We start from the raw sequence: 17,592 nt of genomic DNA on the forward strand, positions 1-17,592 counted from the left end.
ATTGGATACATAAGACAAAAATTCCAAAGTTGATCGCTCTTCGGGGCTCGTGGCGCAGTGGATAGAGACGTTGAATCTCTAAGGTTCCTAGTGAGCATTGTCTGAAAATAACCGTTTCAATCCTACCAAAATTGACCAGGGGCTTAGTTGGCCATAAACGTGGTAAGACCACAACAATGGTAGGCAGTAATTACTGAGGATACAGTTATAGTTAAGAGACTCAGCATTCCTATCCAGTCGCCGTTTACCACCTGACGAAGACTAGAGGAATAGTTGGTTGAAACATTGTGCGACAACAACTAGAAGGTGAGGATAATAGTTCGCAAATAAAGAAGTAAATAATTTTTAACGGCGTCAGTGAACTTTAATGCAACTCAAACGTTATTTTTTTTTTTTTGTTTCTTTTACAGATTGGGCTCTTGTCATTGTCTGCAGTGTCGTAACTACTATTTTATTCATGGTCGGTATACTTGGAATAAGGTAAGTATTGAATCTAATAACGTTCACCTGGATATGGCTTTTTGCGCTTATTAACGAGTTTTAGGGTGTGTCAATATCATGAATTCGGAAACAAATTTTCCGCCCGGTAGTAATTCGTGTAATATTATTTGCAGACTTTTTACAGAAATACAAAAATTATGGAGTTGTAAGATGCTGCAACCCACTTTGGTTATAAAGGAATATTTTTATTTTTTAATTTAATCACAAATCCACAACCAGGTCTCGAACTTAAACGTTTGAGACACCGATGCGTCTCTTCCCTACTAGTCAGGCTCATTTCTATTTGGCCTCAGCAATGTACATGTTAAAGAGCATTTGTTTATGTCACTCGAAGTCATCTTTATAGTCCAAATCTTTGACCTCCTTTTTCGTACAATACTATCCTTTGCAGATCGTGTTCTTTACTCTAATGGCAACATAGACAAAGAATGTTTTCGCTTATCATCAGACAACTCTGGTTTAAGATCCGCCTCCTGTCCAATAAAGTTAATGACTATCTGGGCAGGAGCTGCTAGAAAGGACTTATCCTGCCTTGATAGAGTTCAAAATAAACTTCGTGGCCTCGTGGGGGATGTCCTTTTCTCTTCTCTGCAACCTCGTTCTCACAGAAGAGATGTTGAGAGTCTGTCTCTGCTTTATCGTTATTTTCATGGCAAGTGCTTGACTGAGCTCCATTCTATGGTTCCCCCTCGCCAAACTTTCACAAGAAACACCCGTCTAGCAGAAAAGACTATCAACAATTTCTCCCACTCTTTATCTGTGCCTAAACCTAAACGTAGATTCCATGAACAAAGCTTCTTTCTTAGAACTGCATGCCTGCGGAACTCTTTTCCGTTTTCCTGTTTTCCATCTGACTACAATATTTTTGTCTTCAAGTCTAACGTAAACAAGTTTTTGATGAGCCGTTCCATATAAGTTAACAAATTTACCGAATTTCCATTACTAACGATTACTTTAGTCATTCATATCTTGTCGCCTCATCTCTTCAACCAACGGCGTGCGGTTTCATTACCAACACTGAGGTCTTCGTCCGTGCAGTTGGGCCCCAGTGGGCAAAATGTTAAAATGTGCTCGATGGTCTGAACTTGGGCACCACAGGGGCATTCAGCAGTTGTAGAGTAACCCCACATGAGGAGGTTGTCGCCAGTTTTTGCAACTTTTTCCCTTGCCCTATTCAGAGTGAACCACTCCGAACGGGACAGGTGTGTGCCAGGTGGTAAGGTTTCACTGGGCTCTGGCAGCGCTATATTTGTAGACTGGGGGTCTACCTCTCTCCACATCTGCAGCCGGTAAGAGGATGTAGGAGTGTCCGGTAGTTCCTCCACTGTGGCAAAACTTCGCTGGGACACAAGTCATCTAGCCAACTCCGAGTAGCCATAGAGAGGGTGTTTGGGGTCTTCGAGTTGTTTAGTACGCTCAACTCTCGCAATTATATCCCGGCGGACTTTAGGTGGTGGTATGTCACTTAATCGGTATAGGGCTGGTAGAGGTGTGCTTTTTAAGTTTCCGGTTATGATCCGGCAAGCTTTGTGGAGATCTGCGTCAATGCGGTGAGCATGGGCTGAGCGAGACCATACTGCAGCGCCATATTCAGCCGTGGAGTAACATATGGCTAATGATGTTATCCTTAGCGTGTGGGGGTCTGCTCCCCAACTCAAGTTAGCCAGTATGTTGACTAAGTTAATTCGAGGCGCGATCTTCTTTCGGGGCTTGTCTATGTGTGGCTTAAAGGAGAGAGTTCGGTCCAGTGTGATGCCAAGGTAGACTGGATATGGTTCATTTACTAGCTCCTTACCTTCCCATTGGATCTTCAGCTTCCTGTTGGCTATGTGGTTGTTGAGGTGGAAACTACAAACTTTTGTTTTCCCAGGATCGGGATTGAGGAACCATTTCTTAAAGTAGGAGGCTAGGGTTTTTAAGGCACTGGAGATTCTTTTCTCAGTTGCTTCAAAGCTCTTGTCTTGTGTCGCAAGACACGCGTCATCCGCATAGATGAATCTACAGGTGTCTGTAAATTCTGGTAGGTCATTTGTATAGATGTTAAACAAAGTACCTGCCTACCATCCATTTCGACAAAGAATCTTCAATTCCGGAGAAGAGATTCTATAATGGAAACCATTTTTCTCTTCTTCAAGGTCTGACCAACTTTCAGCAGAAGTGCTTGGTGGTTGATGGTGTCATAGGCTTCCGTGAGGTCGATAAATACAGCCCCTGTGATTTTTTTTCATACCCATCCTCTATGTACTGAGTCAAGTTCAGAACCTGACCAACACATGAACGCCCCTCCCTGAACCCAGACTGGTCGTCCGTAAGTTGGTCTTCAACTATTGGTGATATCCTGGCCAGAATAAGGCATTCATCCAACTTGTACAGTACACACAACAAGGATATAGGGCGATAGCTAGATGGTAGTTGGGGATCTTTCCCTGGTTTAAGAAGAGCTATAACTTTTGCCCGTCGCCAGATCTTGGGAATGTTGTATCCAGCAGCACAGGAGTTGAACAGTGATAGGATCCATTCACGAGATCTTGGCCCAAAATTCTGGATCATCTCTGTTGAGATACCATCGAGTCCTGATGCCTTTCTAGACTTGAGATGTTTAATTCCAGTCTTCAATTCCTCCTCAGTAAATGGGGGGAACATGTCATCAGACTCTTTGTGGACTTCGCCCATCTTCTTTTTCATCTGTTTAACGTAACCTCGTTCTCTGTGCAGTGGTTTCCCATTTATAAGTAGTTGGTGAGCAACTTGGTTTGGTGAGACTGCTGCTGCTGTAGTGTCCGGTTTTTTATCGCTGTTTAGCTTCTTTATTGTTTTCCATGCATTTTTGCTATTGTGGGTCATGTCCAGATCTGAAACGGTCTCCATCCATCGCTCCTTACGGGCTGCAGATAGAGAGGCCAACAGTTTGTTGCCTAGCTCAGTGGTAAGTTCTTCGAGTGGGTCTCTGTTATATGCTTGTACATAATTTTCATAGATGGCCTTACTTGTCTCATCCAACCAGTTATGTATTCCTTCCTACAGCCCCTTGGGATGTTCTTTTTGGCAATGTGCCACACAAGAGCTTGGAAGGCTTCATATCCTGATGCTACGGGGAGTACATCATTAATTGTATTCTCTAAGTTGTCCGTGAAACCCTCCCAGTTAGCCCTCCGATAGTTGAATTTGGCCATAGGTTTAGAAGGTACAGGTCCAACTACTGGTTGCATCTCAACAATGATGGGTCGGTGTTGGGATTTTGGGATCGGTTGGCCAGTGGACTTGCTGAAGATGTCTTGATGCCTTGCTGATGAAAATGCGAGGTCGGGGTTATAGCCTTTTCGCCATCGAACGCTTAAGAAGGATGGTTTATCCTTAGGCCTATTGAGAATGGCAAGGTTTTGGTGTAAGGCCAATTCTTCAACAAAATCTGTCCTGGTTGTTCTTAACATAGCCCCACATCATGTTGTAGCTGTTGAAGTCGCCAATTATGATATTGGCATTATTGTCAATTTGGATGTTGTCAGGCCAACTGAATGGTACAGGTGGTGACTTGTAGATGGAGGTGATGGTTATGTGAATTGTTTTCACCTGCAAAATTTCGATACCCCTTGAGGTAAAGTCAGTACATCCTTTGAGTATTGATTTGTCACGAATATAAACAGCATTCCCGTGCACAACACTTTGATGAGAGATAGCGAAGTGCATTCTATGTATTTTTGGTGTGTTGTTCAATTTATGGGTCTCCTGGATGCAGAGAACTTCAGCATTGAAGCTGATGATCTTAAAATTGGCTGACATGTTGTTTCCGGGGCCGAGGGTCTATCCTTTTACCGTCACCGGAGATATGCAGAGATGTTGCCCCCCATTACTTTAGTGTCTACTGTACACTCTTTAATCCTTATCCTCGAGTGGCCTCTTGACCTTGATAAATGGTGATCCATTTGTAAATAAAAATGTCTAAGTTTTCAAATTTAGGCTCATTCAAACCATCATTTTCAATACTCTGATAATATTCTTCATCATTTAACTGGTAGCACATCTCTCCATTAACTCTTATCTTCAAGTGATAAATGCTGACTCGTTAGTAACAAAATTGGATAATAAAAATACGTAGATATTAACAAAGGTATTTTTATGTTGATTGCCATTGCCACCTACATTGCTGCTTCTGTTGTTAAACATTACGTTGATGTATGTGCGTTTTTTTTTTTTGTTGTTGTTGTTTTTTGACAGGCATTACTTCTACGAGCAGAAACTGGCGCGTTTACTCTGGAAAATCGATTATAAAGACATCGTGTTTGTCGTCGCCGCAGATGAGTTGAACGAACTCAGTGAACGCCGGGTAGGTGCGCATTATCTTCGTTTATTTTTATCCTTTTTACGTTAAATTATATGCACAATTAACTTCCCATTCTAAATTCTTTTTTTATTCTCGCTTTTTTTTTCTGGTGTGTTCACGTATAATCGCCTAAAAAGTAGAATCTCGATTTTAGAAGGGGAGAGGGTAAATGTGGCTATGTTTTCTTTTTTACAATTTTACAGATGTTTTCATTTGTGTACTGCATCCAATTGGTTCATTGATTCATTCATTTCGTATAAATCAGATGATTCTATTGTTGGCATTGGTTATCACGATATTTTTCTAGTTACAATTCTTTCTAGAAAAAACACCGAGCCCTTACAGAAAGTTACCAACATCCTAAGTAAAAGTGATTTTTGTGAAACGAACTAAATTTGAACTTGGAACATCCAGGTCGTTAGTCCGTGTCGTTAACCGCTTGAACACCATTATCTCCCCCCCCCCTATGTATGGTATCCTTCTGGAACATCTTTTTTCTTTATTTCTGAAAAATTTCCCTTCATCTATTTAATAAACAGCAGAAAAAAGGATCGACCCGTTGGAGTTTCCTGCTATCGAATATCAGCAAGGGCGAAGAGGCTCGAACGAACGCGAAACCATTCTACAAAGGTCAACAGGTGTCGGTGAAATTTATTCGCAAGAAGAGCGTTGAGCTGACCCGTGGCATGAAACGTCGCATGCAACTGCTTAAAGAGATGCAGCATGATAACATCAACAGGTTTATCGGTGCGTGTGTCGATCCACCCAACTGCTGCCTCGTCAGACAGTACTGCGCACGAAATCTAAGAGTGAGTTTCGTTCAATTTTATTTTCTATATAATCGATTTGAAGAATATTATTAATTTCCCATACAGAATAGTTTTGCGCCAATGCTTTTTTTACAAGGGAGTCACCACTTATCAAGGCCCGAAAGCCACTTGAGGATAAGTGTTAATAAATCTAAGGTCGTAATGTAGTAATCGTTAATGATGTAATTTAGGTAGAATTTGATTATGTAAGGGGACTGTTTTATAACCCTTATGAAGATTAAAATCAACATATGACGTTATTAAACTTTTATGTAGAATGCTTATTCCATTTTGGATTAAAATTTATTAATTTATTTTAACTCTAGAACATGTTTATAATTTAAGGCTTTAAGCTTAAGGGCTATTAAGTAATTAGAATTCTGGTAATTTTGCTCAAGAATGGATAAAATTTCATGCAAATCTGAAATATTAAAATTTTAAAATGTGATGATGGGATCACATTATACCATCTCAAAGTCTTTTATTGTATTTATTTGCTTCCCCACCAAAGCAAATTAAGCATAAGGCCGTTTTTAATGTAAGGTAAAAACCAGCTCCCCTAAAAGTAGGCAAAAAGGGGGCACTCTGGTTACCAAAAATAATAATTGTCCCAGTATAGAGGGTTTCCCCTCCATTGACTGGTACAGATTATCTTAAGTGCAGTATCTGCCGGAACAGATACTACACTTTGATCCCGGCCCGAAGGCCAAGAACAACAGAAAAAACTGATATTGTTAAAAATAGTTATTGTTTCTGATATCTTTATTGTTAACTTTTAACAATAAAATCGAAGATATCTGAAATTTCACGAAAGGCTTCTATCTCTTTTAACCACTTTGCAAAAATGTTAAGCAAGTAAAAATCACATTATCAGACTTAATGTGGCTGTATTTAAAAATTATTAATGATTTGTTAATTAGTTTAGGAGTAAATCATGTGCATACAAATATACAAACAAATGCACATACCTAACTTTATACATAGATGAAGATAGTCTTATTTGATACTATCTGTTTAAAGGATCTTTAACTCTTTCACATTCAAAGAAATATTTATCTATCTATCGATGTGTGTGTGTGTGTGTGCGCGCGTGTGTGTGTGTGTAACCTTGTCTGCCTGCCTGTCTATCTGTTTGTGAGAGGACGGTATCTACCAAACTACTCTGTCGAGTTTTGATCTACAGGATTCAAACTTGATAATAAAGGATTTTTACCTGAGAAACAAATTCGATTTGATTTTTAGTCGGTAAAAATAGCTGCCAATAGGTCAAAATTGAAAAAATTGGAACTTGTCGGGCATAAGTCAAATAAACTTGTACCTTCTACGCATGCGCAAATATACATTTATACGGTAAAGTCGGTCAATCCATGTATTCTTAGCTCATATGGTAACAAATAACACTGAAGAGTTGGTTTCGATTATAGCTCATGGTACGCATGTTCTTTTTTTGTTTCTTTTTTGCATTCTCCCTAAGTTCAGCAGCAAACTCTGAAGAACTTTTCTTCCTATCTGCAAGTGATGCTCTTTTCAAAGGTCTGTCTTCCTTGGCAGTTGTAGACTCTTTACGGCCTTGTCATTTTCTGTTTTTTGAAAGACTTTGCTTCCTTGTACGTTTTTAACCGCTGTTTGAACTCCCTTCCTTGAACATCCCATCTTCCTGATAATTTATATCTGAGAATATCCTCCACCAGGCAAAGCAACAATTTATATCCTTTTAATCTCTGCAAGCTACTTCTTGGGGGGGGGCATTTTCAATTAAATATACTATTATATCACTGGCAGGAATCAAATATTATATGAAAAATAAGAAACACCTTTTAGTATTACATTGAATCATTTTGAATATCGGAATGAACTTAGCTTAAACTCTTGAAAGAGGCTTTAAAGCAAATAAATCTACTGTTAAATATTTTACATTTACTCTCAACTGTTCACTGTACAATTCTTAGCTTTTAAAATGCGTAGGTTTAAACTATTATCTAAGTTTTTTTATAGATGCTCCATAATTTTTTACCATGACTGTATATTGCGTATAATATCAATCGAATATTGGCGCTACAATAATGATAAATATGAAATCTGCACAGATTAAAATATATGTAAGCGTATTTTACGGCCGGGCAAAGCCGGGTTGTTTGCTAGTTTACGTAATTTTTTGTGATGATATGCTGTTAATATGTAAATGTCTAATTTCGGAAATGCTTGATGTCACTAACGATTTACAGTTTCACATTTCTATCTGATTTTATTAACGTGTTTTTTCATCTTCGAACCTAATATTTAAAAAAGTTTAATAATTGCTTGAGTTTTAAAAAGTATTTTCAATCCTTGTGATACAATATGAACTACGCTTAATATATGTAAGAATTCAGAATTTTAACGATAAAATGACTCTTCCACAAAATATAGAAATGTCCATGATATTATATTTTAATTAATACAGAAACGGAGGCATGTGTATGCGAGTATTGTGTTCTTTTTTCTTAGCAGTTTACTTCTTGTAAGTAAAAAAAAAATACTCGAAACCGAAATCATTGAGTCAATTACGATACAATAGCCATTATCCTAGCTAGACACGATATTTTCCAAGGGTTTACAAAAATCTTATTCTTAACATAAAGAATCTGTCATATTTTTCAAGCGCACATGCGCAGCCGTGAAGCAGTTGAAAAATAGATAAATTTGATTACCCCCCCATATACGAATTTGCTCATTTTTGCCCCTTAGCAGCCCTTTTTTCCGGATGAAGATCGATTAAAAAGGTTCTCCACTTGTCTTAATATCCTGTATACGAAATTTCGAGTCTATATTAAAGACCAAGATTATCAAGATTAAAAATTCATTGAGTACATCGGTTGAGAAGTGTCCTCACGCACACATTCTCACGTTAGATATATTAGTTGATTAATCAAAAAATGACAAATCAGATGCAATGAGAAATCCTAATGTGTAATGTGTAAGATAATGGCTCGCAGAATAAAAGTATTCTTATATTATTTAACCGAATTATCAAGAGTGGAAGATTTTGTTTGTTGTCATAAACACATTTTTTCAAACACTATGGATAATAATCAAGGTAAGTTTATGAAATACAAAAATTCACAGTGGTAGTTTAAATATTCAACTTCATAATTTTCCCAGTCTGAAGACAATCATAGTATGATTACCGTTTAAACTAAATAAAATTAACAATAAATATTTTTTAATCATTAAGATCATAATTCAGGTCACAAAGGATTATTTATTCTTTATTTGTGGTCACCATTGAAGTTTGTTTGTTTCATTAGACATACGTCCTTTAATCCTGTACTCATCAGCAGCCAATCAGGGGTGATGCTATAGTTTTTTTTTTTCGTTTTTTTTTTTACACAGTGATCACCACTTATCAAGGCCCGGAAGCCACTCAGGGATAAGGGTTATTGCAAGTACATTACGTTAGTGTGGAGATTTGATGAAGTGTTTATTTAAGGGGGCGGTTCATTAGGAATTTGTTAACGTTGGACTTGAAGACATCCAAGTTGTAGTCCGGTGGGAAGCAGGCAGACGGAAGAAAGTTCCACAGGCGTGCAGTTCTATGAAAGAATCTTTGTTCATGGAATTTTGATTTAGGCACAGATAAAGAGTGGGGGAAATTTTTCACAGTGGGTTCAGCTAGACGGATGTTTTTCGTGAAAGATTGGCGAAGGGGGACCAGAGATTGGAGTTCAGACGAGCACCTGCCATGGAAATAACGATAAAACAAGGATAGGCTCGCAAGCCGTTTTGACCATTAGCTTGAGTATTATTTTATTTATAGCACCGTGCTTCTTACTTTAGTGCCGTTAGTGATGTCTTACGTTGTTCTAAAATAGCATTTCTGTTTGAGAGCGCCTCGTTCTCATCTGTCACGCAAAAACAGGAGTCTGTGATATTTCGTGAGAATACCATTCCAATATTTTCTTTGATTCTTATAAAATATCACATTTTCTATTCTTTTTAAAGAGACTCTGTTCAATTCATTTTATAATATTATTTCAGCCTTGCGTATTATCTTTCAATGACCCATTAAGAGATGCATTGTGGCATGTTCTAGTGCTATAAAACCATCCACCCAGGCAATACCGCCTTCTTTGTGGCGAGTATAGTATATGTTATGTTTTTATGAGATCATTCTATCAATATTAACATCTTCAAGGTATTACACTCCGCTTTCATTTTTTTAATGGGGAGTCTAATATATGTTCTATTGTCATGAGACATTTTCCTAGGAATTATCTTCTCCTTTGAGGGAGAGTAACATACGTTAACAATAAAATGTCACAATCAGGTTTTAACTAGAAAACTGAACACGTAATGCCACAAGGGAGATAAGCGAAGCAGCAAAATTGAAGCTGGCCTGCAGGACACTATGTATACAAATGTAGGCAAATTTGGACATATTTTATTGGTTTGACAATATAGGTTCTTTCTTTTTACAAATCGTCATAAAATTTTATCCATTAACGTTTAGCTTACTATGTACGTTTTCCTTTGTACGTTAATGCCTGTGCTCTGAAGACATGTTTGCTGCAAGGCTAAAAATTAAAACATGAGCCAATAGCTATTACGTTACGCATGCATATTCGTAATGTCGTCGTTAAACCTTCACCTGGCAAATTCCATTTTTTTTTAATTTTCATACTTTTGCTCCGATTTTTCGCGACTAAAACCCAAATATAAAAATTCATACGGGTTCGGATACCCTATATATTAAGTTTCATGTCTGTAGATAAAAAACTGACAGATGAATTTGGTAGGCAACATTTTTTCAACACAAAAATATGTATACGTAAATATATATAGAAAGAGTTTTGCGTTTACTGTAATCTCTTTACACAAATATTATGCAAGTATAAATCATGTAGAATATCAACATGAATATAATCACACGTAATAGTTAACTAAAAATGACCATCCCATAAGAAAACCGAAAAATCTAATAGAGAATTAATTAAAATGAATGTTTAAAGCAATGTGCAAATTAGCTAAAGCTTTTGCAGATGAATGCAATTCCACGAATCATATATAACAAAGTTGTATTTTCTTTTTAAATAAATAGAAACAAAAAGATATTTTAATAAAAACAAATTCATAGGAGTATAGATAGATAGGTACCACAATTTTATATGTTCCAAATCTTAGCGACTATTGATCAGAATTTAATAAATGAAAACTAGTTGGAAAGATAATGGCCTGAATTGTGTAGTGGGCTATGTGACATTTGTCTTTAAGGTCGCACATTAAGGGGATCATCCATCATTAAGAGCCTATTTTTGGCATTTTTTTACAGTCATAAAATGTTTCGGCAAAGGTGCAGTATCCTTCCACCCCCAAAAATCCTTTTAAATTATTCCACCATTTTAGGTTCTATAATAATTTAACGGAAAATGATCAAGAACTTTATGGCCACCTTATCGTTTTTGTTTTGTTGTTTTTTTTTTAGGTATGGTTTTTATCGTGGCCTGGGAGACCAACACAAAACCTACCTTAAAACACTTGTTTTCTATAGGGTTTCGGGTGTACTGAAAACGAATATCGCATTTAAAATTTCCGCAAATAATTTTTTCGGGCATTAAAATACTCGCGCGCTTGGGCGTGAAACATGCCCCCCCCCAGCAGTGACTAATTTTACAATCTATTGCAGTCTACATTGCGCTATAGAGAACCTACTGTTGATTTTATATAAAAGAAACTTTATATAATGGCTTGAATTAAAGTTTAAACGCAAAGGTCAAGTATCATGCTTCTATCGTGCTCTAAATTCATTTCTAACACCTCCCTGTCATATCAAACAACCTATTGTTGATTTTAAATGTCTGGCCTTTCGGCTTGTGTGGAAAGAAAACTTTTGTGAATGCATTTGTGATGTTAGGTTTTGTAAAAGTGTTAACTTTGGTCAAAATCGCCTTCTTTCATCGGATTATTTTGATTATCGATACTTATCGAAGCCATATAAAGTACGGTCGTGTGAAGGGTGTCTACGTCGTGGAGGCACAAGTGCTTGCAGTTCGCCAGAGAATTCACCATTAAAATACTTGTAGAACAGGCAGAGGGATGCAACATTTCGTCGATGAGACAGAGGCTGAAGCTTAGATGCCAGTTCAGGGGCTATCAGATTGGCGACTCTCTTTTGAACCTTGTCTAGGAGCGAGAGACTAGTAGCAGATGCAGCAGCCCAAATATGACAGCAATACTCCATACATGTGCAAATAGTGGCCTTATAGAGGTACAGGATAGTTTCGGCTGTTAGTAATTTTCTAGCACGGTAGAGAGAGCCTACCTTTTTCGCAGCGGCCCTGGCAATGCTTTCAATGTAATTGTTCCGACTCATGTTTCCTGTGAACGTTAGGCTTAGCAGTTTCAAAGATGTACTCTCACATAGAGTCATTGTCATTGCTATTGGTGGCAGAGAAGGTTTCTATTAATTATTGAAAGAAACCAGTTTATTCTTGGCAGCATTGAATGTGACCATCCATTTTTGTCCCCATTCCACTACAGATTGGAGGTCATCCTCTAGTGTTTTTGCCATTTCTTTAGATATGTGTTCATTTGTTTTCCTATCATGCCTGTTATAGAGTGTGGTGTCATTAGCATAAATACCCATCTCAGAGGCAATTTTGTCGGGAAGATCATTAATGAATATTAGGAACGATAGAGGTCCAAAGATAGACCCCTGAGGCACTCCCGCATTTATATCATATTGTTTAGATGTACGACCGTCGAGGACAACCTGGATTTTTCTCTTATCTAAGAAGGATTTAATTATGTTAAGTATTCTACCAGTAATACCGTATGATCTCATTTTCCTGATGTGGCCCTCGTGCCATACCTAGTCAAAAGCCTTATATATATCTAGAGCTACCGCTCTGCCCTCTCCGGCTTTGTCCAGTGAATGGTATATACGTTGAGATTACAGTGAGGATGTCTGCTGTGGAACGGGCTTGTCTAAATCCATATTGTTTGTCAGTCAGAAGTTTAGCATCTGTAAGGTGATGGACTAGAGCATAGTTAATTATGGTCTCAAATATTTTGGCGAAAAATGGGAGGAGGCTAATGGGGCGATAATTTGATGGGTCAGTCCTTTCGCCAGAATTCTTGAATACTGGTACCACAGAAGCAGTTTTCCAACTGCCTGGAAAGCAAGATTCATTAAGGCATTTGTTGTAGAGTTTTGAGATAACTAGAGCTACTTCGGCTGAGAACTTTTTTAATAGCACAGCTGGGATGAGATCGGGTCCACATGCTTCTGAGGTATCAAGGTTTTTTATGATAGCATGCACCTGAGCAGGGGAGACTTTTAGATCGTCTAGTGTGGCGTCTGTTCGCAAAGGAAAGTCTGGCAGGCGGTGGTTGGAAGGGTCAAGTGTGGAGTTTGAGGCAAAACGACTGGCAAGCATATTAGCCTTTACGGTTGCTGAGCAAAGAACCTCGTGATTTTTGGTTAGTGGGGAAATCGTTGATTGCCCATTATTTACTACACTGTTGTAGATTTTCCAGAAGTTACGAGTTCCTAATTTTTGTGCTTCGATACGTTTTTTAGTGGTTTCAGTAAATTCTCTCTTAGGTGTCGCTATTTCTTTCTTAACGTTACTTCTAGCTTCTATATACTTCTGTCTGTTTGAACTGGACTTATGTCGGTTAAATCTGTGGTATGCATGCTGCTTTTGAGCAATGGCAGTTGCGCAAGTAGAAGTAAACCATTGGGGAGAGCGGGACTATCTATAAAATTTCCGCATGGGAACATGTGCCGTTTTGAACCATCCAGTGGTCTCATTTGCGCACTGTTCAGTAGGAAGAGAAAAAAATATTTCTCCGTGGGGCATCTCTGATAAGATCTCTGATGGCTTCCCCGTCAGCCTTTATATATCTCGTTGTTCTGAGCACTGTCTCTTCAGTTTTGGGTCTAGAGTTTAGGGCGATTTCGAACATTATAACTGCCTGATGAGCGTTCCCGAGTGGGCTGTCAGCATTTCTTATACAATCATTGGGAACTGTGGTCAGAAATAGATCTAGAAGTGATGCGTGTTGTTCTTGCTGGTCAGGAAAACGGGTTGGAAACGTAACAATTTGTGATAGGGAGTGAGATGTAGCGAAGCTATGTGTTGTGCTGCCCGCTGCATCTGTGTGAGTAGAGAATCCAAGCCAGTTTTTGTGGTGGACATTAAAGTCACCAAATATTATTATGGGGCAGTCCTGGGTCGAGGGAGAGCGGTAGAAAAAATAAAAGTAGCTAATGTTGTTTCATGTTTAGTCTAAAGCACATAAAGGCTTGATCGTCCGATTCTAGGTTTGTTTCTCTAGTCAAGGGGAGAGTGTTCCGAATGTAGACTTCAAATCCGTGTATATGTCTGTCAGAGTCCTTACGGCAGAGTGGGAGATAGCCAGGCATGTTAAATTAGTTAGGATGGAGGAGTGTAGGTTAGTCTCACTTAGTGCTAAGATATCCGGGGTATTTGTTAGGAGAAATGCTTTAACATCAGCTAAATTCGTGCTAAGCCCACGGATGTTCGTGAATGCTAACCTCAAGGGAGGAGGTAAGTTCGGTTTGTTTGTCCCTAAGCCTGGTTGTAGCTTATTTTTGTTGTACTATAATCATGTTTTTAAAGAGTTTCAGTTAGGTGAGGGGGAGCTGAACAAGAGGTTATGCAGGGTATCAGACATGCAACACAAGTAGACCATTAGCTGACTTTTCTTCAACTAGGACTGTGGCCTCATGAAAGTCCATCGGGGATGAGTGCAGGGTCGCTTTCCATGCGCAACATGGCACTACAAATATCCCGATATTATACAACTGTTGATGGAGCAGCCTTTCTAAGCGCTACCAAAGAGTTAGGGTCCCTGTACTACCAGTCGGAAACAGCAGCCAGGAACTGTCAGTCCGGTACCCTCAACCCATCAGAAGGTCAACCCAATCTAATTGCACAGGCATAAGTGATACTCAAGCACTCCCACGTGTCCAGTTTTGAGGGGTGGGATGTGTCGGGAGTGGGTAAACGGCGTTCATTACCCTAGACAAGAAACAATATATACCACTGAGTGTTTTGTCGAATCACTGTGGTAGCATCTCTGCGCCTGACTAATAGGCAAAGAAGGAGTATGGAAGCTGGACGATACACAGAGTCTATCTACTCCTTAAGCAGTTTAGGTTTGCAAACCGGTAATTTGTTTGAGTCACCAGCTCTAGGAAGGTTGTCATCCAAGACTGGAGAGGCCTCCCTCCCATTATGTTTAGTTTCAGAGTTTTCCTTCTCCTAGACGGATGATCTGGGAAGATCTACTGGGTCTATCAGCCCTGAGAGGGTTGCTCCGCGCCTGAGTCCTAATCCAGGTATTTCTGCGACCCCTCGTGGTTAATTAATGCTACAGCGTTAGTTTGTAGAGGTTATATATCTAATGAATAGTTACACTCTTCAAAGTGATTTAGGGACATTGCTATTTCATTGTTACTAAGGAGAATATATATATATATATATATATATATATATATATTAATAGGTATATTTGATTAAAAAAAAAGGAAAAACGTGTTCGATACGTTAGTAGAGCTAAATATGTGTTTTTAATTATTATTTCAACCTCGGGTGTATTAACTTAATCCATTACAAGCTGTTTCAATAAATGGGATAAAGATTACCCGTTCATATCTTCAGATGGTTCGAGTTAAAATAAATTATAAAGAAAAAAATGTTTTTGATTACATATTGATATTAAGAACCAAGAGAGTGGGAGTACTAGATAAACAGGAGGGAGTTAAAAAGGGAAATGGAGAATGGAGAAAATATCAAAAAGAAAAAAATATATATAAAGTAAATTAGAAGCAATGAAGAAAGAAGGAAGGAAAGAAAAGGGAAAATGATGGATGCACTTATCAGAAAGGGGCTGTTGTCAAATGAAAAGTGACATGCGTGTGATTCGCAATTAAACCTAGGTTAAGAAATCAGCAATCGCCATCGACGACGGCGGCGGTGGGGCGGACAGAGAGAGCTAAGATGCATCCGGATCAAATGGACGAACAGATGCGTCCAACAGCTCATATAAAATCATTTTGAGTAGGAAATCAAATATGGATTCTATTGGGTATATTTTAGAATTTGTGTTAGGTTTAGGGAAGAAGGGGGGGTAAAAAAACCTCAAAACTTTTTTAGTAAAAAGCAAGAAAAGAAGGAAAAAAGAAAGAAAGAAAGGGAATTCAAAAACTGTGTATGTTAAGAAAGGCTTTTGAATGGTGGCCTGCATGCGTCAAGTCTGAGCTGGGCCAGAAAATTGGCTATCTCCCACGACGATAGGGATGGTAGGTTATTCAGAGAAAGCCAAGATATGTCCAGTTCTATAAGTGACTAAATGCGTTAAATATAGTTTATATTAAAAATCTTTTTTAGTAGGAAATCGATTATAGATTCTGTTTGGTATATTTAGAATTTATGTCCGGTACAGGAGAGAAAGGCGGATTAAAAAAATTGATATTATTTGAATGCAACATATACGTAAGATGAACACTTTTGCCGATATATTCTGAAATTATTTTTAATCTGCCATTATTTACTGCGACTGAAATAATGTCCGCTCGTGTTTATTTGTAATTCTCTAATGCATCCAACAAAATTGTGATAATGGCTTTCCTCGCTGATTCAGGATTCGTCCTTATGTAGAGTCTATTATCGCCTCATACGTCAGGATTCCTTCGACGAATAGCTTAAATAGTGTTTCTCCTTCCATTTAGAAACCATTAATATTTCATAATAATGGTCGAAGAAAAAGTATTGTGTAATCTTTAAAAAAAACAATAAAATGCAAGGTTTTCTATACGAAATTTATATGGTTATTATATTCGATTCGCCGTTGATGTTTAAATAACAAGGCTAGTGGGGCGCGTGATTGGTTATGGAATCATTTAAGACAAATTCAAATCCTCTTACGGTAAGTACTGTAAGAGAGAAGATATACAGAGCTGTTTTGTACTACCTTCCCTATGGCAGGGGTTGAAAGCCAGAGAAGGAGCCCAAGTGTACTCTTCCCTTTTTTTATCAACATTATTTAAATATGTTTTATGCTTTTCTACCTATGTTTTTTATTAATGTATTAAATAATTGAGGCGGTATGAATTAGAACATCGACGGCATTGCTAAGTCTGCTGCAAAGAAGATGGAATCTCTCTATTATTATTTAAACATGTTTTATGCTTTTCTACCTATGTTTTTTATTAGCGTATTATATACTTAAGGCGGTATGAATTAGAACATCGAGAGCATTGCTAAGGCTGCTACAAAGAAGATGTGATCTCTCTATTATTATTTAAATATGTTTTATGCTTTTCCACCTATGTTTTGTATTAATGTATTAAATAATTAAGGCGGTAGGAATTGGAACATCGAGGGCATTGCAAAGGCTGCTACAAAGAAGATGGGATCTCTCTATTATTATTTAAATATATTTTATGCTTTTCTACTTATGTTTTTTATAAACGTATTAAATAATTAAGGCGGTATGAATTAGAACATCGAAGGCATTGCTAAGGCTGTTGCAAAGAAGGTGGGATCTCTCTATTATTATTTAAATATGTTTTATGCTTTTCTACCTATGTTTTTTACTAATGTATTAAATAATTAAGGCGGTATTAATTAGAACATCGAGGGCATTGCTAAGGCTGCTACAAAGAAGATGGGATCTCTCCATAATTATTTTAATATGTTTTATGCTTTTCTATGTATGTGTTTAATCATGCATTAAATAATTAAGGCGGTATTAATTAGAACATCGAGGGCATTGTGAAGGCTGCTACAAAGAAGATTGGATCTCTCTATTATTATTTAAATATGTTTTATGCTTTTCTACTTATGTTTTTTATTAATGTACTAAATAATTAAGACGGTATGAATTAGAACATCGAAGGCATTGCTAAGGCTGTTGCAAAGAAGGTGGGATCTGTCTATTATTATTTAAATA

The 17,592-nt window shown here is 37.8% G+C and overlaps 1 protein-coding gene across 3 annotated transcripts in view; it reads left to right on the forward strand.

Moving 5' to 3' along the window:
* Window positions 1-17,592, forward strand: part of LOC145303418 (guanylate cyclase 32E-like) — a 305,413-nt gene that overhangs the window by 224,581 nt on the left and 63,240 nt on the right. For all 3 annotated transcript variants that reach the window (XM_080144747.1, XM_080144746.1, XM_080144745.1), the window contains exons 8-10: window positions 411-480; window positions 4,717-4,825; window positions 5,362-5,631. In XM_080144747.1, the coding sequence (XP_080000873.1) occupies window positions 411-480; window positions 4,717-4,825; window positions 5,362-5,631 (449 nt within the window). The remainder of the gene's footprint in view (window positions 1-410; window positions 481-4,716; window positions 4,826-5,361; window positions 5,632-17,592) is intronic.

The sequence above is a fragment of the Euprymna scolopes genome, chromosome 19 (assembly GCF_053919585.1).
Source record: "Euprymna scolopes isolate OS-2025 chromosome 19, ASM5391958v1, whole genome shotgun sequence".
In the NCBI taxonomy this organism is placed as follows: domain Eukaryota; kingdom Metazoa; phylum Mollusca; class Cephalopoda; order Sepiida; family Sepiolidae; genus Euprymna; species Euprymna scolopes.